Source organism: Rhodamnia argentea, chromosome 6 (assembly GCF_020921035.1).
Source record: "Rhodamnia argentea isolate NSW1041297 chromosome 6, ASM2092103v1, whole genome shotgun sequence".
Lineage (NCBI taxonomy): Eukaryota > Viridiplantae > Streptophyta > Magnoliopsida > Myrtales > Myrtaceae > Rhodamnia > Rhodamnia argentea.
In genome coordinates, this window is record NC_063155.1 from 16,363,435 (window position 1) to 16,390,282 (window position 26,848).

General features: G+C 37.6%; 4 protein-coding genes across 4 annotated transcripts in view; all 4 read right to left on the minus strand.

The window, feature by feature from the left end:
- Positions 1 to 19,459: 19,459 nt before the first annotated feature.
- LOC125315381 (putative adenylate cyclase regulatory protein) lies at positions 19,460 to 20,436 on the minus strand. The gene is made up of 2 exons (XM_048280010.1): positions 19,677 to 20,436; positions 19,460 to 19,581 (listed from the first exon to the last, which is right to left on the minus strand). Exons 1-2 carry the CDS (start codon positions 20,291 to 20,293, stop codon positions 19,578 to 19,580), a joined length of 621 nt encoding a protein of 206 aa, XP_048135967.1. The 5' UTR covers positions 20,294 to 20,436; the 3' UTR covers positions 19,460 to 19,577.
- Positions 19,512 to 26,848, minus strand: part of LOC125315378 (disease resistance protein RPV1-like) — a 30,449-nt gene continuing 23,112 nt past the window's right edge. Inside the window, exon 2 of the mRNA XM_048280004.1 lies at positions 19,512 to 19,560. The gene's annotated coding sequence lies outside the window, so the exon portion shown is untranslated. The remainder of the gene's footprint in view (positions 19,561 to 26,848) is intronic.
- Positions 20,352 to 22,440, minus strand: LOC125315508 (disease resistance protein RPV1-like). Its single transcript, XM_048280672.1, has 4 exons — positions 21,826 to 22,440; positions 21,409 to 21,684; positions 20,600 to 21,304; positions 20,352 to 20,450 (listed from the first exon to the last, which is right to left on the minus strand). The coding sequence occupies exons 1-4, from the start codon at positions 22,438 to 22,440 to the stop codon at positions 20,352 to 20,354; spliced, it is 1,695 nt and encodes a 564-aa protein (XP_048136629.1).
- Positions 21,545 to 23,760, minus strand: LOC125315379 (disease resistance protein L6-like). Its single transcript, XM_048280007.1, has 3 exons — positions 23,331 to 23,760; positions 21,826 to 22,960; positions 21,545 to 21,684 (listed from the first exon to the last, which is right to left on the minus strand). The coding sequence occupies exons 1-2, from the start codon at positions 23,705 to 23,707 to the stop codon at positions 22,570 to 22,572; spliced, it is 768 nt and encodes a 255-aa protein (XP_048135964.1). The 5' UTR covers positions 23,708 to 23,760; the 3' UTR covers positions 21,545 to 21,684; positions 21,826 to 22,569.

The window sequence follows — 26,848 nt, forward strand, 5'->3', positions numbered from 1 at the left end:
ATGCTTGGGATCTTTTCATCTCTCCGTTGGAATTTTAGACATAAGGTTAATATGACATATTTGTGACTCAAGTAAAAATTGATATTTTTGCATGAGACTGAGAAACTTTTAGAGTAAAATTGAGACTGGATGATCAAATTGGGGACATAATCTAAAATTGAGGATTTTACATGTGACAAAAGAAAAGGTTTACGGTAGAGCTGGAGCTGAATATAAAATTGATGGTTTTTCATGGGACAAAATATTTTTGTTAGGGTAGAGTAGGGAAGCCATTTTTCTTAGGTGTTTTAAAAAATCTAGATGTCCAATAATAGTATTTAAATTCAGTATGCATCAAATTCATCAATTTGTCTATTGACATTAAATAGCTCATATTGATCTGATAGCGTAGTGATAATGTTATTGTTCTATAATTCTCAAGGACTCATAAGTCAACAACAAACATGTTGTTGCAGCAGTGAAGCGCAACGTCAAATTGGTCGTTCGTGGGATATTTATCCTTACGTAGCATCCTCATGCTAGTGCATCGATCATGATGCCCCCAAAGAAAAAGGAAGGGAGGGAGAACAATTACTTAAAACATGTAAGTTATGTGGTGCATATTACGTTTGAACTCAAAAAAAAAAAAAAATCCTTATATGATGATGAGATTTCGTGAAATCCTCGGTAATTATTTTAAAATTTTAAATCATTAAATAAATGTGTAATTTTATATTTGAATGATGTTCCTTACACATATGCTAGACTTTGCCCTATGCCTAAAATGTGAAAATACTTAATTGAGAGGTAAATATGGATCTGAAATATTTAAAATCAGGATCTTTTATTTTGATATCATGTGAAATTTTGCCTAGGGAGAGTGAAGGATGTTCTATGTCGTTGTTGATCTTAAATTCCAAATTAAGAATTTAAAAAGAAGGTAATGAGAGGAGGTCATGAATAACTCAAAGTTCCAAGGGAAAGCAAGTCAAAGTCTTCCACCATCTCGCTTGCTTCGCTACATTTTCCAAATTTTATCCTTCCTACCAAAGAAAGGGATGAGGCAAAAGCCGACAAAATCTACGCAAAAGAAAAAGGGAGAAAAAGAAAAAGAGTGCTGTGGGCAAGTCAAAGTCTTCCACCATCTCGCTGGCTTAGCTTTTCTTTTTCTTTTTTCCTTTTTTGTAAATCCAGCCTTGCAATGCAAAATATTGTATGAGATTAAATTGTAAGTGATGCGACAAAAAAGAAAAACCAATCACAATACATTACCGAAACTTATGTTTTTGAGCGGGATTCAATATCAGACTTGAACATTTTCTCTCAATTATTTTAAGAAAACTTGACAATGTTATTTGAATTAGGTATAAATCAAACTCTTCAGTGAATAATAAGTATCAACTTAAAATCCTAGCTATGCTCCTTTCCTATTACGATTTTGTTAGTACATAGACAAACAATATAGAAGTGAGTATTGTCATGATACTATGCATGATGAACTTAATTTGTTGATAACGCGGATCCGACATCTTAACTATGGGTGATCGAGAAATATTTGACGTATGACTCTGTCGGGTCTCAAAACGTTTTTCAAGGTACAAAAAATTTCAAAGAGAGAGATCATTAGACATGGTGTCTTCTTGCTCCGAAGGATGATGAACCACATGTGCTTGTTATATACGAAAATCTTGGGGTAGTTGCGTCTCTTTAATGAGGCCATTTACTCCTTCAACCATCACATCTGTGGGTTTGGTAGCTCATTAACACGTGATTGTACGAAAATCGCCCCACCTTGCAGACTTTTAAGGACATTAATTGGATCACGTGGCCACCCAAATCAATGTGAGGGGCATCTTGCGTCCATCCATATTTTTGTGCCCACTAGATGAAAGTCTCTCAGCACTCGCATTTTGTGTCCAGCTTGATGAGGACAGAATTCATGACTGAGGTTTTCGTCCAGCTTTCCCAGATAAATAATTGCGTATCGTACAAAGACCAACGAAACAAGGCGACAAAAGATCACAACTTTCTCAACACTCAGGCCTTCGGCCAAAACAGAGTCGATATTTAAATTAGATTCAAGGTGTTCATGCTAGAAATTCATCTTAAATTGATGTTGTTCTTTAATAGCAACGTAATCTATCTTCTTTACTGGCAACTTCTTTGCAAGGTGTTGAACAGCATGCTTCGAATTATTTTGCTCATCTCGAATCAAAAGGATTTGATTGCACAGATAGCACATTTAACAACCATGTCGAAGAGCATCGTAAGTTCGAGAATATGTGTATGCTTTTTTCATGGTATAAATAATTTTCGAAGAGAGATGATTACGCATGATATCATCATAACAATCAGAAGAGGAAATGGGACTTGACCTTATCGGATCACTTGGTCAACTCAGCGGCACGGTGTGCTCGCAGTTGCCCGCAAGTTATATTGATATTATAAATATCAACTAAAGCTTAGATAAAAGTCATTGTCCTTCGCATGTAAAATGATGCGTTCTTACTAAATGATTTTTAATTCTTTCACGTGCTCAATTAAATCACTTGTTGGATTTATATATGTCTCATGTACTTTAGCGAAACTCAACAAACGAATGCTCTACATTTAACTATTAGATGAATGCTACATAGTATATGCTATTTAACACCGACATGCACGTGTGAACAATCACGAGCAAGAGGGCGCTTTAGCAAAAATGATCACTATCCCACGTCAAATGTGACAAATTCGTACCCCATTTTAGGGTCTGCAGTTAACAATTTAAGAAAACAGTGATAGGGGCGACAATTTAAACATGTAAAATTTTGGAAATTGGAGAATTTGTGTTCATGGTTCCTAAAAATCAAACAAATCCACAGTATAATCTATCGATGGTAGAACGTGGAAAAAAACCTTAATTTCTGGAAACATTTTTAAAGTGCACGTAATATCAGCATTCATAAGAGAAAAACGGTTAATAATATGTCCTCAGTATGTAAGAAAGCCGTAATAAAGCTCTCTTAAATGAAGCTCGATGTGTTTGTACTTAGCTCAACAATTCAATTGTTAGAAGGGTTAATACCATGAAAAACCCTAAACTGGTACACCTGTGACAAATTTACCCTAAATTATTTTTTTGACCACGAAAAACCCCAACCTGGTACACCCGTGACAAATTTACCCCAAACTATTTTTTTGACCACCAAAAATCCTAAACTGGTATATCCGTGACAAATTTACCATAAACTAATTCTTTTGACCACGAAATACCCTAAACTGGTACACCTGTGACAAATTTACCCCAGTTAAATTGATTTAATATCACGAAAAATCTCAAATTGATAAATCTGTGACAAGCAGATGGTCAAAACTCCATACTGGTATACCTGTCAACTGTCACGTGTCACCAAATCAACAGTTTGACAGTTAAATTTAACGAAAATTAACGGAGGGTAAATTTGTCACATGTGTACCAGTTTAGGATAAATTTGTCACAGGTATACCAGTTTGGAGTTTTATGTGGTCAAAAAAATAATTTGGGGTAAATTTGTCACAAGTGTACCAGTTTGGGGTTTTCCGTGGTATTAACCCTCGTTAGAATAACTAAACACTAAATCCCCTCTCTTTCTCTCTTCCTCTGGACCACGTGGCCACTCAAACCAAAGTGGAGGATATTTAGGAATTGTGAGGACAGAATTCATCACTTGGTTACTGCCCAACTTGTCCAGACAAACAATGGCGAGCGACCATCGGGCGAAGACAGGATGAACCAGATATCCAAAACAAGCCCTTCTTCCTCTAGACATCAAAGATATTTTCTTACTTCTCTTTGGTAATTGGACCACGTGGCCAATGCAAATCAAAAGTGACGGATATTCACAAAAATGATGAGGACAGGACTTTTTATCACGGGAACATGGTGCATCTGTCCAACTTTTCCAGGATCAATAATTGCTATTGACCAAGAATTTTCATTTTTTTACAAAGGTTTGGAAAGATATTAACGTTTCCTTTCCTAAGTTACGATTCGTACACAGTAAAATAAGATCATTTATTAATTACTCTAGCTATATTATGATAGATTACAAGCCAAATTTATTGGGCGTCGTGGGTTCATGTGAAGCTTCTATTAGTTAGTTAGGCTGTTTTTGCAAGACATTTATTCCACTTGGATCATTTGAATGCTTGGTGTGATCGTTTCCTTTAAATCCTTTAAACTATAATAATAATAATAATAAAGGCTTGAAAGTCAGTAATACAAACCAATCTCCGATACACCAAAGGTGTTTGCTTTTTTTTTTTTTCTTTAGAATAGGTAAGAATATTTTGAGGCATTCCTTTTTTAGTGCGCATTTAATGTGATTTTTTTTTTTATCAAATCTAACATTTGTTAAAAAAAGAAGTATTCAACGATTCTTGAAAGAGGAGGTCATGTATCAATTGCCATTGGTTGGCCCCGGTTTAATAGAGTCATACGTGAGAGAGAGAATATGTAGTGCACACCTAAAGCGGAAATTAAGAGAATCTCATACTAAAAATCTGGAGTGGGAACAATTGGAGCAATCAATAAAGCCTTATTAACTTAAAAAAAATTTTCAAAAAGAGGTGCATGTGTAGTAGGATGAAAGATAGTCAACCAGAAAGAGTGGATCATGTGCGCAAATTAGATGGAATGATGACATCCAGCATTGTAAATTTCTGTTATTTCTTCCATATTAACTGGATAAGTCAAGATCTTGCTATCAGTCGTTTTAATAAAAATGGGCATGCTTCATAAGATTAAGCATAAGCGAAAGCCTCTAGACTTAGCTAGATTCTCCTAGGAACTCTTGGTCCTTTGGCTTTGAAGTATCCCATGAGATATCTGGATTGAACATTCCATCGAGATTTCTTCTACCTCACATGAAAAGACAAAAGGCAAATAGAAACCAATATAACTTGATAGGACTACCCGATATCTCCCCAATTAGCATGATTTCAAGTGTAATTTCAAGTCCTGATTACTTAATTTCAAAACGTCATGATACCATAGCGGGCCACATTGGTTACATAGCAATAAAATTTTGGTTTTATAGCAAGAACAATTAATAGTCATGCATTTGGTTTTCACACAATGTAAAATGAAGGTTTGAATAGAAAAATGGCACGCGGGGTACGAAATTGTTTAGGAAATTCTTATCCATTAGTCTCGCTAAGAAGGTGCGTCTAGAAAATAAAACGCCTTCTACGAGCCACCCTATAAACTTCCTAGAAGTTTCCCTTGGTCAATCGATGGGTTGTCGTCATGGAAGTTTCTATGTCGCATACATTTAACGATAAATTCAAACTCTGAGAGCCAAAGCCTTCAAGATAGAGGATACAAAGTGAAATCGGGATACAAAACGAAGATGATTTTTGAGCTTTTCTTTATTTTAATCATATAATTGAATGATTTTTAAAAAAATCCAATCATTCTTTGCATCTACATCAAGTACGACTCTCGATAGAATCATCATCAGCCGTCCGATGTGAATACCTGCTTCCAAGTGCAACCTCGTCATACAATCAGCGGGGCCCAGGAAAAAGCATATTAAACGAGGTGGGTGTCACCATCATTGAGAAATGTGGGAGGCAAAAAGCCAAAAAGTCCTCCGCCATCCTTGCTTTTGCTTAATTGCAAAGGAAAAAAAAAAAAAAAAAGGATGTAGGCAAAAGCCGACAAGACCAACTCGAAAGGAAAAGGGTAAAAAAGAGGAAAAGACTTGGGAGCAAAAAGCGAGTCAAAGTCTTCCACCGCGTTGCTTTGCTAGACTTTCATCGGGGGAGGCAGGGAAAATCAATCACAATATAACAATTGTATCGAAACTTGTATTTTACAGTGGAAATCAGCATTAAGTTGCACATTTTTTTTTATATAGGCCTAGCATCCTCAAAAACTCAATCCAGTCTCAATTCTATTGTAATTTTTTTTTGTCACATAAAAAAACTCAACTTTAGGTTTAATTACAATTCTACCCTGAATTTAGGCCCAGTCTTAATTCTACTCTTAAGTTTTTTTTTTCTCGTAGAAAAACTCTAGCTTTAAATCCAATTTCAATTTTATCTTAAATTCTCTTTATCTCTTAAAAAATCACAAATTTTTAGTTAATTGCTCCCATTAATGCTCCATCCAAAATCGTCGTTAGTGATCTTACGTGGAATTTTCACGTTATTGCTATAGTTTTCCGACAAAATTCAAATCCAAGAAAATGTTTTTTTAGAGATAAAGTTTCATATGAACCCAAACGTCTTCTTGGATCTGAAATTCGAGTAAAAACTAGAGCAATTAGTGTTGGCTTTCTTCAATTGCTCTTATTCTTAGGAGAGTCTTCCTTTCATCTCGCTGGGGGAACTTCGATTTTGCACTTAGTCTTCAATCTCTCGTGCTCGGGAGTGCTCCATTTCTCGGGGCTCGGGATACTCAAACAACTCATGCTTGGGATCTTTTCATCTCTCCGTTGGAATTTTAGACATAAGGTTAATATGACATATTTGTGACTCAAGTAAAAATTGATATTTTTGCATGAGACTGAGAAACTTTTAGAGTAAAATTGAGACTGGATGATCAAATTGGGGACATAATCTAAAATTGAGGATTTTACATGTGACAAAAGAAAAGGTTTACGGTAGAGCTGGAGCTGAATATAAAATTGATGGTTTTTCATGGGACAAAATATTTTTGTTAGGGTAGAGTAGGGAAGCCATTTTTCTTAGGTGTTTTAAAAAATCTAGATGTCCAATAATAGTATTTAAATTCAGTATGCATCAAATTCATCAATTTGTCTATTGACATTAAATAGCTCATATTGATCTGATAGCGTAGTGATAATGTTATTGTTCTATAATTCTCAAGGACTCATAAGTCAACAACAAACATGTTGTTGCAGCAGTGAAGCGCAACGTCAAATTGGTCGTTCGTGGGATATTTATCCTTACGTAGCATCCTCATGCTAGTGCATCGATCATGATGCCCCCAAAGAAAAAGGAAGGGAGGGAGAACAATTACTTAAAACATGTAAGTTATGTGGTGCATATTACGTTTGAACTCAAAAAAAAAAAAAATCCTTATATGATGATGAGATTTCGTGAAATCCTCGGTAATTATTTTAAAATTTTAAATCATTAAATAAATGTGTAATTTTATATTTGAATGATGTTCCTTACACATATGCTAGACTTTGCCCTATGCCTAAAATGTGAAAATACTTAATTGAGAGGTAAATATGGATCTGAAATATTTAAAATCAGGATCTTTTATTTTGATATCATGTGAAATTTTGCCTAGGGAGAGTGAAGGATGTTCTATGTCGTTGTTGATCTTAAATTCCAAATTAAGAATTTAAAAAGAAGGTAATGAGAGGAGGTCATGAATAACTCAAAGTTCCAAGGGAAAGCAAGTCAAAGTCTTCCACCATCTCGCTTGCTTCGCTACATTTTCCAAATTTTATCCTTCCTACCAAAGAAAGGGATGAGGCAAAAGCCGACAAAATCTACGCAAAAGAAAAAGGGAGAAAAAAGAAAAAGAGTGCTGTGGGCAAGTCAAAGTCTTCCACCATCTCGCTGGCTTAGCTTTTCTTTTTCTTTTTTCCTTTTTTGTAAATCCAGCCTTGCAATGCAAAATATTGTATGAGATTAAATTGTAAGTGATGCGACAAAAAAGAAAAACCAATCACAATACATTACCGAAACTTATGTTTTTGAGCGGGATTCAATATCAGACTTGAACATTTTCTCTCAATTATTTTAAGAAAACTTGACAATGTTATTTGAATTAGGTATAAATCAAACTCTTCAGTGAATAATAAGTATCAACTTAAAATCCTAGCTATGCTCCTTTCCTATTACGATTTTGTTAGTACATAGACAAACAATATAGAAGTGAGTATTGTCATGATACTATGCATGATGAACTTAATTTGTTGATAACGCCGATCCGACATCTTAGCTATGGTTGATCGAGAAATATTTGACGTATGACTCTGCCGGGTCTCAAAACGTTTTTCAAGGTACAAAAAATTTCAAAGAGAGATCATTAGACATGGTGTCTTCTTGCTCCGAAGGATGATGAACCACATGTGCTTGTTATATACGAAAATCTTGGGGTAGTTGCGTCTCTTTAATGAGGCCATTTACTCCTTCAACCATCACGTCTGTGGGTTTGGTAGCTCATTAACACGAGATTGTACGAGATTCGCCCCAGCTTGCAGACTTTTAGACTGCATTTGGTCGTCGGGATTTTTGGTCGGGATTGGATTGGATATGATAGAATAAAAAATCTAGGGATTTGGCCATATCCTATCCATCATTTGGTGAACTACAGATTTAAAGTCGGATATTCTCATATTCTATCCTATCCCGCATTTGGTAGAAACTGTATATCAATATAAAGGACGTATATGCCCTATGTGATGCTCATGAAATATTCCGATCTTATTACTATAAAAATAATGTTCTCATACACAAAAAAAAAACTTGAAAATATACACATTTTATTAGATTTTCAAAACTCTTTGCAAAAAAATAAAAATAAAATCAAAATAGAAACAAATGAGACAAGAAAGTTAGCTTTTATATGACGGATAAGAGAAATCCTATTCGACCTTATCCTACCCCCTCCCTTAGGATTTTTTTATCCGGGTTATATCCCCCTATATCCGACATTATATTATCCGGGATACTTACCAAACACGGGATAGGATAAAACATATCATATTCCGAATTTTATACGGGCTACCAAACGCAGCCTTAAGGATATTAATCGGATCACGTGGCCACCCAAATCAATGTGAGGGACATTTTGTGTCCATCCATATTTTTGTGCCCACTAGATGAAAGTCTCTCCCCACTCGCATTTTGTGCCCAGCTTGATGAGGACAGAATTCATGACTGAGGTTTTCGTCCAGCTTTCCCAGATAAATAATTGCGTATCGTACAAAGACTAACGAAACAAAGCGACAAAAGATCATAACTTTCTCAACACTCAGGCCCTTGGCCAAAACAGAGTCGATACTTAGATTAGATTCAAGGTGTTCATGCTTGAAATTCATCTTAAATTGATGCTATTCTTTAATAGCAGCGTAATCTATCTTCTTTACTGGCAACTTCTTTGCAAGGTGTTGAACAGCATGCTTCGAATTATTTTGTTCAACTCGAATCAAAAGAATTTGATTGCACAGATAGCACATTTAACAACCATGTCGAAGAGCAACGTAAGTTCGAGAATATGTGTGCACTTTTTTCATGGTACAAATAATTTTCAAAGAGAGACGATTAGGCATGATGTCATCATAACAATCAAAAGAGGAAATGGGACTTGACCTCATCGGATCACTTGGTCAACTCGGCAGCACGGTGTGCTCGCAGTTGCCCGCAAGTTATATTGATATTATAAATATCCACTAAAGCTTAGATAAAAATCATTGTCCTTCGCATGTAAAATGATGCGTTCTTACTAAATGATTTTTAATTCTTTCACGTGCTCAATTAAATCACTTGCTGGATTTACATATGTCTCATGTACTTTAGCGAAACTCAACAAACAAATGCTCTACATTTAACTATTAGATGAGTGCTACATAGTATATGCTATTTAACACCGACACGCACGTGTGCACAATCACGAGCAAGAGGGCGCTTTAGCAAAAATGATCACTACCCCACGTCAAATGTGACAAATTCGTACCCCGTTTTAGGGTCTGTAGTTAACAATTTAAGAAAACAGGGACAAGGGCAACAATTTAAACATGTAAAATTTTGGAAATTGGAGAATTTGTGTTCATGGTTCCTAAAAATCAAACAAATCCACAATATAATCTATCGATGGTAGAACGTGGAAAAAACCTTAATTTCTGGAAACATTTTTAAAGTGCACGTAATATCAGTATTCATAAGAGAAAAACGGTTAATAATATGTCCTCAGTATGTAAGAAAGCCGTAATAAAGCTGTCTTAAATGAAGCTCGATGTGTATGTACTTAGCTCAACAATTCAATTGTTAGAATAACCAAGTACTAAATCCCCTCTCTTTCTCTCTCCCTCTGGACCACGTGGCCACTCAAACGAAAGTGGAGGATATTTAGGAATTGTGAGGACAGAATTCATCACTTGGTTACTGCCCAACTTGTCCAGACAAACAATGGCGAGCGACCATCGGGCGAAGACAGGATGAACCAGATGTCCAAAACAGGCCCTCCTTCCTCTAGACATCAAAGATATTTTCTTACTTCTCTTTGGTAATTGGACCACGTGGCCAACGCAAATCAAAAGTGACGGATATTCACAGAATGATGAGGACAGGACTTTTTATCACGGGAGCATGGTGCTTCTGTCCAACTTTTCCAGGATCAATAATTGCTATTGACCAAGAATTTTCATTTTTTTACAAAGATTTGGAAAGAGATTAACTTTTCCTTTCCTAAGTTACGATTCGTACACAGTGAAATAAGATCATTTATTAATTACTCTAGCTATATTATGATAGATTACAAGCCAAATTTATTGGGCGTCGTGGGTTCATGTGAAGCTTCTATTAGTTAGTTAGGCTGTTTTTGCAAGACATTTATTCCACTTGGATCATTTGAATGCTTGGTGTGATCGTTTCCTTTAAATCCTTTAAACTATAATAATAATAATAAAAAGGCTTGAAAGTCGGTAATACAAACCAATCTCCGACACACCAAAGGTGTTTGCTTTTTTCTTTCTTTAGAATAGATAAGAATATTTTGAGGCATTCCTTTTTTAGTGCGCATTTAACATGAATTTTTTTTTTATCAAATCTAACATTTGTGATAGAAAGAAGTATTCAACGATTCTTGAAAGAGGAGGTCATGTATCAATTGCCAATGGTTGGCCCCGGTTTAATAGAGTCATACGTGAGAGAGAGAATATGTAGTGCACATCTAAAGCGGAAATTAAGAGAATCTCATACTAAAATGTGGAGTGGGAATAATTGGAGCAATCGATAAAGCCTTATTAACTTAAAAAACTTTCAAAAAGAGGTGCATGTTTAGTAGGATGAAAGATAGTCAACCAGAAAGAGTGTATCATGTGCGCCGGCCAAAATTAGATGGCATGATGACATCCAGCATTAGAAATTTCTATTATTTCTTCCATATTAACTGGATAAGTCAAGATCTTGCTATCAGTCGTTTTAATACAATGGGCATGCTTCATAAGATTAAGCAGAAGCGAAAGCCTCTAGACTTAGCTAGCTTCTCCTAGGAACTCTTGGTCCTTCGGCTTTAAAGTATCCAATGAGATCTTTGGATTGAACATTCGACGAGATTTCTTCTACCTCACACGAAAAGACAAAAGGCAAATAGAAACCAATGTAACTTGATAGGACTAGCCGATGTCTCCCAAATTAGCATGATTTCAAGTGTAATTTCAAGTCCTGATTACTTAATTTCAAAACGTCATGATACCACAGAGGACCACATTGGTTACATAGCAATAAAAATTTGATTTTATAGCAAGAACAATTAATAGTCATGCATTTGGTTTTCACACGATGTAAAATGAAGGCTTGAATAGAAAAATGGCACGCGGGGTACGAAATTGTTTAGGAAATTCTCGTCCATTAGTCTCGCTCAGAAGGTGCGTCGAGAAAATAGAACGCCTTCTACGAGCCACTCTAGAAGCTTCCTAGAAGTTTCTCTTGGTCAATCAATGGGTTCTCGTCATGAAAGTTTCTATGTCCCATACATTTAACGACAAATTCAAACTGAGAGCCAAAGCCTTTAAGACAGAGGAAACAAAGTGAAATCGGGATACAAAACGAAGATGATTTTTGAGCTTTTCTTTATTTTAATCATATAATTGAATGATTTTTAAAAAAATCCAATCATTCTTTGCATCTGTATCAAGTACAACTCTTGATGGAATCATCATCAGCCGTCCGATGCGAATACCTGCTTCCAAGGCAAACCTCGTCATACAATCAGCGGGGCCCAGGAAAAAGCATATTAAACGAGGTGGGTGTCACCATCATTCAGAAATGTGGAAGGCAAAAGCCAAAATGTCTTCCGCCATCTTTGCTTTTGGTTAATTGCAAAGGAAAAAAAAAAAAAAAGGACGAAGGCAAAAGCCGACAAGACGATGTAGAACAGCTGGCGTATAATTTTTTGAAAAAACGCGATCGCCAAAAATCAGGACGAACCCATCGCGAATGTGCACTTGGGGTTGGTGAGTTCAGAATGCACTCAAATTTAATCAGCTGCATGGAAATGGGTTGCTGTTCAATACTCATTGGTATACAGTGACTGACGTCGTATTTTCACATTTTGGATTCGTTTAGATGGGTTTTTAGGCATTTTTCAATTTTAGGTAACTTTGCGAGATATCTGATCGCAATATTTAATTTGATTTCTGTTTTGATTTGGTTCTCATTATATTATTTTATGATATTTTTAATTCCCTAAAGGAGTTCTCTCTAGATAAAAGACGTCCATCTTATGTAATGTTCTCGATTCATTCTATCAAATTTCAGTCAACTCTTTGAAAAAGCGTTTCAAATATTACTTCCCTGCGTCACAGGACCAACTCGAAAGGAAAAGGGGAAAAAGGAGGAAAAGACTTGGGAGCAAAAAGCAGTGAAAATCAATCACAATATAACAATTGTATCGAAACTTTTATTTCACAGTGGAACTCAGCATTAAGTTGCACATCTGTTTTTTTAGGCCTAGCATCCTAAAAAAAGTTAATCTAGTCTCAATTCTATTGTGATTTTTTTTGTCTCATAAAAAAAACTCAACTTTAGATTTAATTACAATTCTACCCTGAATTTAGGCCAGTCTTAAGTCTACTCTAACCTTTTTTTCTTTTTTCTCGTAGAAAAACTCCAGCTTTAAATTCAGTTTCAATTTTTTAGTTAATTGCTCCCATTAATCCTCCATCCAAAATCGTCATTAGTGATCTTATATGGAATTTTCACGTTATTGCTATAGTTTTCCAACAAAATTCAAATCCAAGAAAATGTTTTTTAGAGATAAAGTTTCATATGAGCCCAAACCTCTTATTGGATCTGAAATTCGGGTAAAAACTAGAGCAATTAGTGTTGGCTTTCTTCAATTGCTCTTATTTTTAGGAGAGTCTTCCTTTCATCTCGTAGGGAGAACTTCGATTTTGCACTTAGTCTTCAATATCTCGTGCTCAAGAGTGTTCCATTTCTCGGGGCTCGGGACGCTCAAACAACTCATGCTTGGGAGCTTTTCATCTCTTGGTTGGAATTTTGGACAGAAGGTTAATAGGACATATTTGTGACTAAAGTAAAGGTTGATATTTTTTCATGAGATTGAGAAACTTTTAGAGAAAAATTGAGACTGGATGATCAAATTGGGACATAATCTAAAATTGCGGAATTTTACATGGGACAACAAAAAAAAAAAACGTTTATGGTAGAGCTAGAACTAAATATAAAATTGATGATTTTTTGTGGGACAAAATATTTTTGTTAGAGTAGAGTTGGGAAGCCGTTTTTCTTAGGTGTTTTAAAAAATCTAGATGTCCGATAATAGTATTTAAATTCAGTATACATCAAATTCTTTAATTTGTCTATTGAAATTAAACAGGTCATATTGATCTGATGGCCGCAGCGAAAATGTTTATGTCCCATAATTCTCAAGGACTCATGAGTCAACAACAAACATGTTGTCGCCGCAGTGAAGCGCTCCATCAAATTGGTGGTTCGTGGGATATTTCTCTTTACGTAGCATGCTCATGCTAGTATCTACATTTTGCACGAAAACAGGTCAACATCTATCATGATGCCCCCAAAGACAAAGGAAGGGGGGGAGAACAATTAGTTAAAACACGTAAGTTATGTGGTGCATGTTAGGTTTGAACTTTAAAAAAAAAATCTTATATGACTGTGAGATTTCGTGAAATCATCGCTAACTGTTTTAAAAACTTAAATCATTAGATAAATGTGTGATTTTATATTTGAATATTATAACGATATTCCTCACGCATATGCTACAATTTGGCCTGTGCCTAAAATGTGAAAATATTTACTCGGGAGGCAGATATAAACCCGAAACATTTAAAATCAAGACCTTTTGCTTTGATACCATGTGAAATTTTGTGAAACACATTGCTTACTATTCTAAAAATTTAAGCTGTTAGATGAAGATATGATTTAATATTTATATATTCTAACAATAATAAACAACTCTTTTTTCTCTTACCTTCTTTCCTGTAAGTCCGGTTTTATATCATTCACCTTACTTTCTAAAGTGTTCATTTCTAGGCCAAGGATCATCTCTTTCTACACAGTTCAAAAAATAAAAGCCGATGATAACGCCATTGTTCCTATCGCTATTCCATAGCGGTACGTGAGATGTTCACCTTATATATGGTTTGGATGGCATTTACATATTCGTCTCAATTTTTGGAAGCATGTAAATGCTAATAATTTAGATTATTATTCAGATGAAATGTGCTGATAATTTGAATTGCTACGCAAAAGGAAAGGGGAAAAAAGAAGACTGGCGATGGAAAGCAAGTCGAAGTCTTCCACTATCTTGCTTTAGCTTAGTTGCATTGCAAGACTATACTAACCGTTGTTTTTCGTGAAAATATTGTATAAACTTAAAATTGTTAACTGATGCGACAACAAAAAGTCCAATTAAAGTATATCATCGTATCAAAACTTGCGTTTTATAGTGAAATTCATTCTCTAGGGTGTTTTAAGAAATCTAAATGTCTGACAATGTTATTTAAATTCGATATACATCAAACTCGTCACTTTGTCTATTGACTCTAAATGACATAAGTGGTAATGTTACTTTTCTATAAATTATACTTTTTCCCCTTCAAACTGATAAGAACGGGTCGATACAGGTCATTATCCATGAATGTGAACACAGGAATATACTACACATAACGCTAGTCTCATAAAGGGCTTGAGGCTAGTTGAAATTGATATGTGGAAGCCATATGTTGCTTGGAATATACATCAGCATAGCCAAGATCGGCCACCTAATAAAGTTCGTCAAATTTCCGTTTTTGTCCTAATTCGGAAAATCCGTTTTCTTCTCCTCTACTTGCTCTGCTTATGTTGATCATGAGTTTCTTGAGGTTTACATTATATCCTTCATTTTATGGTCCAAATTTAATGCCGCACATACATTAGATTTACGGAATAATTCCTTTGTGGCACGAGAGTTCTATTAAAAGGAGTAACATGGAAAGGTAGCTAGATTTTGCCTCCTGCTGAGGATCAATATTGTCATTTTCTGGTTTAACAAATAAATGGATCGACCCACCCATGGGTGGCTCGGTTGGTTAGGGCGCACTTGGGATTGTGTGGTTAGACGCATTAGTCCCAAGTTCGATTCCCCAGCTGAGCACTTGTGATTTAAGTGAGGGGCCATGGTGGTGGGTTACTATGCTAGTCTCTCTCGAGGAATAGTTGAGGTGCGCGCAAGTTGGCCCGGACACCTCGGTTATCAAAAAATAAATAAATGGACCATTAGACTAATATGAAAAATTCTGATTTTGTTTGTCGGCGATTTTCGATCAAAATTGGCTGGAATGACTTAATTGACAAATTGTTCATAGTTGAAAACTCAAATGGCCAAATTGAAAGGTTTGGGACTAAATTAGCATAAGTCCAATAAATTTAGGACTTTTTTTGCATAATTTTTCCATTTTTGATATTTACAGCAATGCTTATATTTAGACAAAAATTATCTAAAAGATTAAACTATCCTCAATTGTGGGAATGTGTTTTATGAGCCGGTCACATGATGTGTCCTAATCGATCAATCCTCATTACCCATGCAATATGGATGTCCATCACTATCGAGTGGTACAACTATCACTTGAAATACCTTCTCTCTCTCTCTCTCTCTCTCTCTCTCTCTCTCTCTCTCTCTCTCTCTCTCTCTCTCTCTCGTCTTTGCCAACGGCTTGACTCGAAAATATGGGCGTGGATGCTTGAGTATTTCTGGCATCTATCGACAATAGTTTGATGTCAAGTTTGATACCAGCCGTTGTCGACGCCAGAGAGAGAGAGAGAGAGAGAGACAGAGAGAGAGAGAGGTGTTTATTAGTTGAAAGATTTAAGGCGATGACTAATAAAGTTGGCCATCACGGAGCAGTTACAACTATGTTTCGAGCTTGCTGTTGATGAAATTCAGGTGTAAAAATTCGAGACGTGGAAAACGACTAAAGACTCCATGTTGGAGCTATGTTGGATTCCCGCTTGAGTTCCGCCGACGGCGAGATCGAGACTTGGTTGGTTGTTCCTGCAAAATCCAAATTCTCAATTGATAAAATAAAACTGTAATTCCTCAATTGATCAAGCAACTGTAATTTATTACTATGTTGTTGTGAGTTTTTCAATTTTACATCGAGTCGTCTCCTTTTCTTTGTTCTCTGTGTTTCTCTCCTTTCTTTGGTATCTTAACGAGAAAAAAAATGAAAGGTGGAAATTATTCGACAGTGAATGGCTATTGGCACCAGCACACGAGTTCTAATTGGAGAACCAATCATGGTTCTTGGTCGACTCCAGTTCCTTTTCACACACAAACACACCCACCAACCAAAAAAGAAACAGAAAACGAACGACGAACATTAGGAGAATTTAGTAACTTTTCATTTCAATTTATAAAAAGTAGCCAACTTATTTGCTGTGCATCTGCATCATAATCTAATGTACTTTGCACGGGCTGAATGGGAAATCATCTCAAAAAGGACCAGGATGTGATGCTTTTCACATGGGAAGTACAGTGAATACATGGGAAAAATAAAAACAATTCCATCATGCATAGGGAATACATGGGCCGTCATTACCATGTCCTTGCAAGCCTATCCGTTATTCAAGGTAAACTATGCTAAGCTATACTAAATGAAATAGACTACAACCTCTGTTTAAGCAAGCTTAAGAATCATCCAATTAACATCTAAATCAGCCCAAGACCCCCCAAATATCACAATCGTCTCTTACCAGCAATTTATTGCATGCGCTATCACCACTTCACCCGTGCAATTAATTACAAGAGACGTCCAAAATTACTAGGCAATCAACTGTATATTAGCACTTCATTGTGGGCAATTGACATAAGGTTCAATTGAGCCTGGGATCAATTCAACTTATGTCACAAATGACCAGCAATGAAACGGTAATAACGGCATAATTCCTGCAAATAAAGAGCACGTAGATACATCACACAGCAAGACTTAAAACATATACTGGCATTGCCCATCTATGTACCCACTTTTGGCTCGAAAGATGTGTGGGTGAGAATATCTAGCTGACCAATGGATAGCAGCAACGCATCGTGAGATATAAATCGTTTAAACACAGAAAATGATGGTCATCATGTATCAATGTGACTAATTAAGATATGAAGTAAATGAGCGAAGAACAAATTGACGTCGCAAATAGAGTTCTTCTCCGCTCGGGCATAAGGAAAGCAAGATTCAGACACGCTCCAACAAGTCCAAATTTCATTCACAGAACAAGTGTAGGGTGTTAAAACCCGAACCGAAATCATACAACGTAAGCGCATCTATATAAGGTCAGCAAATTGAGTAGGAGAAGGCTCTCAAGCAGGTGAAATAACATGAACCAACCAAAAGCAAATCCAAAATCATCATAGGAGATTCTCGGCCTAGAATTAACTAGATTTGTCAAATGGGTGGGTCGGGTCGGATTTGGATCGGGCCCTAAATAGTCTGACCCAAATTGACACATTAACTAGTTTATGACCCATTTATATGTAGTACAAATTTCCTAACCATATCCGACCCGTCTTGTACTCGAATTGATCCATATTACTAAAACACTTTTATATTTAATCCAATCTAAAATTATTTATTTCTTATAGTTTTTTAACACATGTATGTTGCTAATTGTGGACAGTTTTTTAAATTTATAAAAGTCTGAATTTTTCGTTATTTTTAGAAAAGTACAATTTTTTTTATTTTTATTTCTTTTTAAAATGAATATTTTTATCCAAATTTTTCTTTATTTTTATTTCTTTTTCTTCTTTTCTTGTTACTTTTCTTCCTTTTCTTCTCTTTTCCTTCTACCTCCTTCCTTAGCCGTTGCCATGCCTCAGCAACTAGACACCAGCGCAGCCGATCCTAGTGAACTCAAGCTCACCCAATGCCGATCCATGCGAGCTCGATTCTCGACGAGATCCAGGCAAGGATGAGTTCGCCGGGCTCGATTCTCGGCAAGATCTAGGCAAGGACGAGCTCGTCGAGCTCGATTCCCCGACAAGGATCAGGCAAGCACAAACTCACCGGTGGCCGTCACCGGCTAGTAGAGGTAGGATCAAAAAGAAAAAAGAAGAAAAGAAAGAGAAAAAGAAAAAGAATAATAATATAATAATAAAATAACAAAAATTCAAATTTTAAAATATTCGGAAAATCTGTCTATGAATCACTTAAGATAGTTATATTAATTAACCCATTTACTATCCGTAAGGTAACCATTTAAGATCCATTTAAAATTCGTGTAAGACCCATTAAGTTGTTAAGTGACCTATTTTTGACTCATGTAAGCTTGTTAAGCAATATATTTATCACTCACTCCCTTAAATGTGGGTTAATATATGGGTTCTTGACCCATTTTGACACCTCTAGAATCAACATATCAGTACATGCGCATATAATGAGGGTATCAGCAATGCTAATGCAATGCGCTAAACAATTCGGTTCAATCATGCATACGCCGTTTACACCGAGAACTATGACACTTTCCCATGAACGCAGACAAGAATCAAAAGATGCCAAAATGATATGCGAGCACATTCGGAAACTCCATGTTGCGCAATAGAATGAACATAATCAGTACGGGGCTTCAGCAAATGTTACAGAACATCGGAATCAATTCAAGCACATCTAAACCGGATCGGTTCGTAACTCGGCAGGAAACACATTAGGATCGAGTCAATTTCATACATGATGCTCTCGGCCAACATTATGTAATCGAACACGCAATGATCTAGATCAGAAATTCTATCAAACAAATGAAATGTATCTCGGCCACCATGATTTTTTTTATTTTGAACATCCTTCAAAATAGGCACATATGACAAAATTCGATCAACAATTTAGTAGGGAAGGAAATTTTCCGCCAAGGCCTGAATCGAAATACACACTGACCTAGCTCAGGCATTTTTATCAAACAGGTGATATACTATTTGGCAGGGGAGCTTAGATGTGAAGGCAAAGCGATGACTCACATCCGGATTTTTACAAAGGCAACGCAGTAAGTTCAAATAATTGATAGACCCTCCATCGCAGCGAGCTTTCACCCAGGCAGTAGATAGAGCTCTCGGCCTCTGCTTCATATCTAAAATCACAAGAAAACAGAGCATACGTTTCCTAATTGAAGGAGACTGATTACCTGTGGCTGCAAGGAAATGAAAAGCTCGAGGGAGTGTAGATGCTACGCCAGAACACGCTGGACGGAAACTCTATGGTTAAAACGAAGTCGTATCCACCCAATGACGTGGTCATTGTGCGGAGCTTCTCAACGTACTACTCTTTATGTCCTTCATCTCCAAATGGGCTTTCAATCTCCATGGGTCGCACTTGATACCACTACTGATCATGGGAAAACTTTCTGCACAGCATCCGGATTCAACTTCAGAGAGAACAAAACCAAAAACAAAAAACAAGAGGACCACAATAAGCCCAACAATCAACTCTTGTTCCGACTCCCTTACACGTAGTACTTACTTGCCAGACTTCATCAGGTCGGGTTCAGCATCACCGGCTAAAAAATACCCAGTGTGGTCGCGTTCAGCAAGCGCCGAATCTCTGTTATCGTGACATCTGCAATAGCTGTTCCGGTCGGCCAACCGCTCGCAACGTTCGACTGTGGAACATTCTAAATCCAGATTTGAGGTGTCGGCCAAACTCTCCAACGACCTGCAATCGTGAATCCATAGCTTCCGCAAAGATTTCAAGTGGTTTATATCTTCCAAGCTTCTTAGCTTTGGACATTCTCCAACCCTGAGCTTCCTTAGCTTTCTCAATTTCCATAAGTCTGACAACCTTCCCAAGGAGTTGCATTCCACGACAGATAGGGAGCAAAGGGATCCCAAATCTTCAAGGCCGCGGATCTCGACCAACCACTTGCATCCAAGCAAATGTACCTCTTGCAGATTCTTCATGCACGACAGATCAAGCACTTTTGAGGTGAACGCACACCTACGCATCTCTAAATGTCTCAAACTTTCCATTCTCAACTGAAACGGGGCGTCCAGCATTCTTTTTTGGGGCTTCAGCCTAACGGCACGAAATCTACCCGGCATCCAACAACTGTCTACTCGCAACGTCAACAAGTTCCCCATTCTGGAAAAATCGAATGATTCTCCAATCGCTAGATTTCCAAGTTCTAACTCTCTTAAACTAGACGGGAGCCAGGGGAGGAAATTCGTGGTTTTGGGGGACGATGATAGTTTTTCCAGCAGAGAAGGGAGAATGATGGGAGTGTGAAGAGCAGTGACACTCCCAAGCACAAATTGCACGCCTTCGAAGAACTTGACAGAATCAGTGGTCCATCTTACACAAGTCAAACTTGGGGGAAGCTCCGGCAATTGTTTAAGCTCAGGACATGCTTCTAGGTTAAGTATTTGGAGACTAGAGAGGCGACTCACCGTGGAGGGTAATCCAGATATACATGTGTATGACAAGTCTAGGATCCTCAAATGAGATAGAAGTACAATTTCTTCAGGGATTTTGCCGGTCAAGTTCCAGCAATAATTAGCGTATAGCTCTTCAAGCTTCTCCACCAGCCCAATCATACTGGGTAATTTTGTTATGCTACTTATGTGGCTCAATCTAAGTACTTTCAGTTGCTTTAGATTGCCAATTGAATCGGGTAGGTGACCCAAACTTGTAAATGACAAATCCAACTCAACCAATAATTGTAAGTTCCCAACTGTGTCCGGAAGTTCCTTTATCATCCTACACTTAGATATATTCAACCACCGAAGTTTCACCAGCCCTCCAATTGAGTATGGCAACTTGCTAATCTGCCTATGAGATACATCGAAGGTCAACAATGACTTCAAATTACCAAATGTTTCCGGAAGTTTAAACATACATGACGAACAAGGCATCATAATTTCTATCAAAGCTTCTAGACATCCAAGTTCTTCAGGCAACTCTTGAAGAGACTCACATCCATTCAAGTTCAAAGTAGTGAGGAGCTTTAATTTACCAATGGATGGGTCGATTTCATTTAAGTTGTGACAGCCTTCAAGAATCAATCTCTCCAAGGACTCCCACGCAGAAAAATCGGGTGTTTTCCTTAAGTAGTTGCGATTCTTGAGATCTAGTATTTTGAGTTTGCTCGCCACCTGCCAAACAATTTGATAATTTATATACATTAACAAACAATCTATCCAGAAAAAAAGCGGAAGAAATGATACAACATATGCAAGTAGTGATACTCGTAGCATACTTTGATTTGGTTCCAGCCAAGCCATTCCTCAGAAATACCGCTACATGAAAGGTTTAGAATGACTAAATTAGTCGGACGAAAGTTTGTTGCCACAAACTCGAAAGGGCAAAACCGCCAAGAAAGCCATGTTAAACCGGGGAGAAGGTTATTGAAGTCTCCGACAAGGAACGCCCCATTCGTTTCAAAGAACCTCAGCTTTTGCAAATTAGTAACTTCTTCATGCGTTACAATGTCTCCACGATTTCCTGTTGACAGTGCTTCTATTTTCCTACTTCCCTGACAATAAATGCCAAGAAGTCCACTTGTGAAGGTCCAAAGGAAACAATTTCAAGTGCTAATACGGATTATATTTTTCCTTTTACAAGAATAGTCTACAACAATTCACATGAAAATAAATTATTGTTCCCTTTTTTTTACCTCTTTCTGCTTCGGAATTCGCAAGGCCTCCCGATGATTCCAAACTCTGCTACACTCGAAGGGATATTTGGAATTCTCTTGACGGACGATTGCCCTTCCGAGGTCTCGCACTTGGTCATGCATCCAAAAAGTATTGTCATCTTTGATTTTTATCAAGGACATGAGAGAGAGGACTTCAATGGCATTGTGTGGGCAGTATTCACAGTCATCCCACATGTAGAAAGGGTAGGTTTTGTCCTTACCAACAAAAAAACAAGCTATATCAAGAAATATTTGCCTTTGTGCATCATCTAGCCTTTCATAAGTTATCTTTAATGTTTTTTGGATTTCCATGGGAGGAGCTTTTTCTAGCTTCTTCAAAGTGTCTGCCCAAAATGCTTCGGATTTACCGGAAAGGGATGAACCGGTAACTTCAAGAGCTAAAGGGAGCTTTTCCAGAGTAGAGACCATGTCTTCTGAAAGGGAGATATAATTCTCTGGTGGTGAGTCTCTTCTAAAGGCATGCCTACTAAAAAGTTTAAGAGCATGATCAAATTTCATTTCCTCTACTTCGTAAGTGGAAACATTTGCAGGCTTTGTTGCAAGGCCTTCACTTGTTGCTTCTCCCTCGATCATTAGGACACTTTGGTCCCTAGTAGTTATGATAATCCTACTACCATAACCGAACCAGTTACCTTTTCCTGCTAGACTTTTGAGTTGCTTTTTCTCATCTACATCATCAAGAACGATGAGAACTTTTCTATTTCAAAGTAGTCTCTTAATCATGTTGATCCCTTCGTCCACGTCATGAATTTGGTTGACACAACCAGAGTCAAGGAACTTGGATAACAACTTTTCTTGCAAATATACCAAACCGTGTCGTTCTGATGACTCTCGAACATCCGAAAGAAAATTGCAACATTGGAAGTGAGAAGACAGTTGGTTGAAGACAACCTTTGCAAGTGTTGTTTTTCCAACCCCGCCCATTCCGTAGATTCCGAGAAACTGGACACCATTTGATTCCACATCCAACAATCTGATTATTGCTTCTACACGATCATCAACTCCAACTAGATCTTCAGTTACATTCTTTTTACATCTGGCATTCAGCTTGGCCAATACAGTTTGAATTACAGACCGTAACAGATGTACTTGGCTGCCATAACGCAACAACCATGTTAAAGATAAATTTATATTGCTAAACTACGCCCTACGTGACCCAATTTTCATTGCAATTAGTAGAAATTACGTAAAATAATCTAGATGCCAAAAATACCAAGATTTTCCCAATCTACCTCCGCTCCCCCAATTTTAGTCACCATCACCGTCGGCCTCCACCACTGCAATAACTCCATTGACCGAAGGAGTGGCCACGATAGAGCTGACATCGGCCATTACCTGTGGCCAACAGCAGGAGTGGCCACGACCACAATTTACACTACATAGGATTGGTGAGATGAATAGACTATATTTTCACCAGCTATATCCCAATTAAACTGAATAGGTAAAAAGTCTAGGATATTTACCTTTCACCTTTCTTCCAATTCCATCCCTTTATCTCACCCACCTCATTGAGAGCGTTTTCCCATGACTCTACTTCAGTGGCGAACTTTTCCTGGTGCTTTGAAAGGGCTTCTCTATATAAGTTTGTTCTGAGCTTGACATCAAGAGGTTCCACGTTCAAGAAAATAGGCAGAATCTCTTTTTTCTCATTTGATCTCGAGGTGCACTCGACCATGTGTGCGAGCTCCCGGAGGCACCACCGGCTTGAAGCATATTTCCTGGAAAATATGGGGATGTAGATCTTGGACTGTTCTATTGCTTGTAGAAGCTCATCACCGATTTTATTACCAACGTGGAGCGATTCAGAATCCCTAAAGACATGGATCCCGGCATCAACCATGCCATGGTAAAGAAAATCGGTGAATTCATGGCGGGTGTCCAATCCTCGGAAATTGAGAAAAGCCTCGTATGGAGGTCCGACGGATGCCCGTGAATTCGTCCCTCTCTCCATTGTAGGATCTGAGGAAAGCTTGCTTTGGGTGTGCTTGGCTGTGAGCGTGGGCTGTCAATGTACTAAGCTCTGGAGATGAGAAAAATGAAGCCAGTTGCGCTAAAAACTCGGAAAGCAGTTTTTATGGAGATGGCCTGCCTAGTTCAGGCGACTGGCCATATATTGATATAAGGCTGAAAATATTTTTTTCAAAAGCATATTTTAAATTTATGACGGTTTGGATGGCGGAAAATATGTGATGAGCTTTGTAAAACTGGGAAACATGGAAATCATTTTCCCCGATCTTTGTCGCTGCTGCTTTCCTCTCCAGAACCCCTCGCTCACCATCATCATCATCAATCAAACACGTTCCTGAGCCTCATCGCCCTCGCTCTCCTCCTCCTCCTCCCACGGCCAAGCCTTGCGTCGACGAGCTCGCTTACCTCAGCACAGCAGCGTCTTCTCAATCTTCAACGCGTTCAGAATCATATCACTAAATTTTCTATCCTTAATCACACTTCGAGCTGTAGTTGCAGCTCATTTTATTTGAGAAAAATGTTGGGGGAAATCGAACAAGTGAGCATCCATAGGATCGAGCATACCTTGCGGCAATACATCCAGCAATCCGGTCGTCCCATTTGGACAAATTAGGCGTTCGTTGTAAAGCTCTTACGGTACACAACCCAATATCACCCTTTGATAATAATCTTAGTTTTTTTTTTTTAAGTGTTAATTAAACAAGAGAAAATCAGGCCTCTGCACGAAACTTCCCTACATAAACACGACGTGCAAGCAAAGAAACAGAGTGGTTATGTCGTGGAACATTATGCCTTCGACGTGCAAGCAAAGAAACAGGACGCGATCTCCGTTAAGAGTTTGGACAAGACGAACGAGGAAGACGAAGACGCAACCGCAAGAAATTAACCTGGTTTCGCGAAGTGAGGAACGACTCTTATGGCGTCTGAGATGGCCTTCAATGTTGGGTCTCTTCCATTCTCTGCTGCCAGCATCTCCTTCACTCTCTGTTTCACTGTGTGTGAATGGAGAGAGAGAGAGAGAGAGAGAGAGAGAGAGAGAGAGAGAGGGTGTCCAGCACTCAACCTGAACAATATCCAAATCGGTGTTGGTATTTATAGAATATTTCGAGCATATTAAGGCCACTTTCATAACTCCGATAAGTGCTCTAAATAAAAATTTAGTGTATTCAGTGCTTATTAAAATTAGGAAGCCCGCTAGCCCAACAGTTTAACAAGACTGTCATTATTTCTGACCCACAATGTTTCAATTAATAAGTGTTTTATACAAAACACATGGTGATAGCATGTGAGAAACATTTATCTTAAAATTATGTCGTTTGATATTTTAACTATCGTTGATTTAAATGATTGAAGTATGTCCCGAAATCATTTAACTCGATGAGTAAGGATGAGATTATTGTTTCATTCAAATAAAGATATTCGGACATAAAAGAAAAAATTTCCTATTACATTAGAAAATAAAAACCTACCAATAATATTCATTAATTCTCTATTTATCAAAAGAACATTATCTAAAAATCAAAATTCAACTATTATTGGACAACATTTTTTTCAATATTTCGACAGTTAAAACAATTGTCTCTTGAAATTCAGTACATATAATTTCAGCACTTAATTATCAAATTGCAAAATTATTACTAATCAAATAAACTTTTATTGATAACTCACTTATTTAAAAGGTCGTTTATAGTTGGTCTCATAGCTTAATATTTTGACTAATACTAATATTCTTAGCACTAATAATTTTTATAATTGGAAGAGCGCTTTTCCTTATTTCGATCGTTTCGCTACTTCTGATATTAGGCATGCATTTAAGATTAACATTAAACGACCTAACGCCGCGATATGTACATGTGAGAAAGAGAGAGAGAGAGAGAGTCAAGAGTGACTAGCTCTTTGGTAGCCCTTCGTGGCGGTAGTTTCGTCCCAGGTAGAGAAAGCGCCAACAGCCGTGGTGGTGGACGGCTACGACGGCATGGCGGCAGAAGTCAAGTGGATGACTGGTGTTTTTTTTTTTTTATCGAAAGGAAGATCTTTATTTCATATCAAAGAGAGATACATCACTTCAAAGTAAAAATGAAAATCCCACGAGATTAGTTGTTGGGTGCGAGAAAATTGACTGGAATCACGCCGGACGAAAATACAAAGGGCAATTACTAAAAATAAAATGGACGAAAGGGGTGGTTTCTCAATCCAAGTCGCCAACGATTTTATTTTTCCTTTTTGGCGTGGTGAGAATACTTGATAGGTTAGTTAGCAATTTAAAACTTGTTAGAGCATAATCTTCACTCATACTCTCTCGATATAGCTATTTTCACTCATACACTCAACACGCATCTAAACACGAGTGCTCCCTTTGGTGCTAATGGGCACACTTGAATATAACATAAAGAAAAATCAGATTTTTCAACTTTATCGACCGGGCAGTTCAAAGGGTGGTTCAACTTATTGACCCGCAAATCGGAGCCCAAACCAGTTTCATGACAGGTCACACGTTTGGATATATTACGTGACGTGATTACAAAACCCGATTATGACATGTAAACACAAATTACCAGCTCTAATGAGATGTTGTTAGGGTGATGTGGGGTGAATGGCATTAATGCGTGCGATGGTTGCTTGATGCTGACGTCATCTTCCTGAGGATGAAGCAAGGCCGGACAGAACCGTGAATCTGGCACGGATCAAAAGATGACTATTAACTCGTGAACTAGGTCAATTATGTGATCTTGACCAACCTGCGGCATATGGCGGCGATTCGAGTCTTGTCTCCGGTGTTCAACTTGAGTACGGTTATTTACGTCATGAGTAAGGGTGAGCAAGATGGACTGATCGAACTAGAAACTACCTAGGTCCGACCGAATTGGCTAATTCGATATGGTTCCCAAGGTGTTGATCCAATTGCCGATTCCTTGAAATCGAAACCGTGATTTTCGGTCTAGTTCCCGGTTCCTGGGGGGAACCAGACCACCCAAGCGGAACCGGACCGGTTATTTATTATTTATTTTATAAT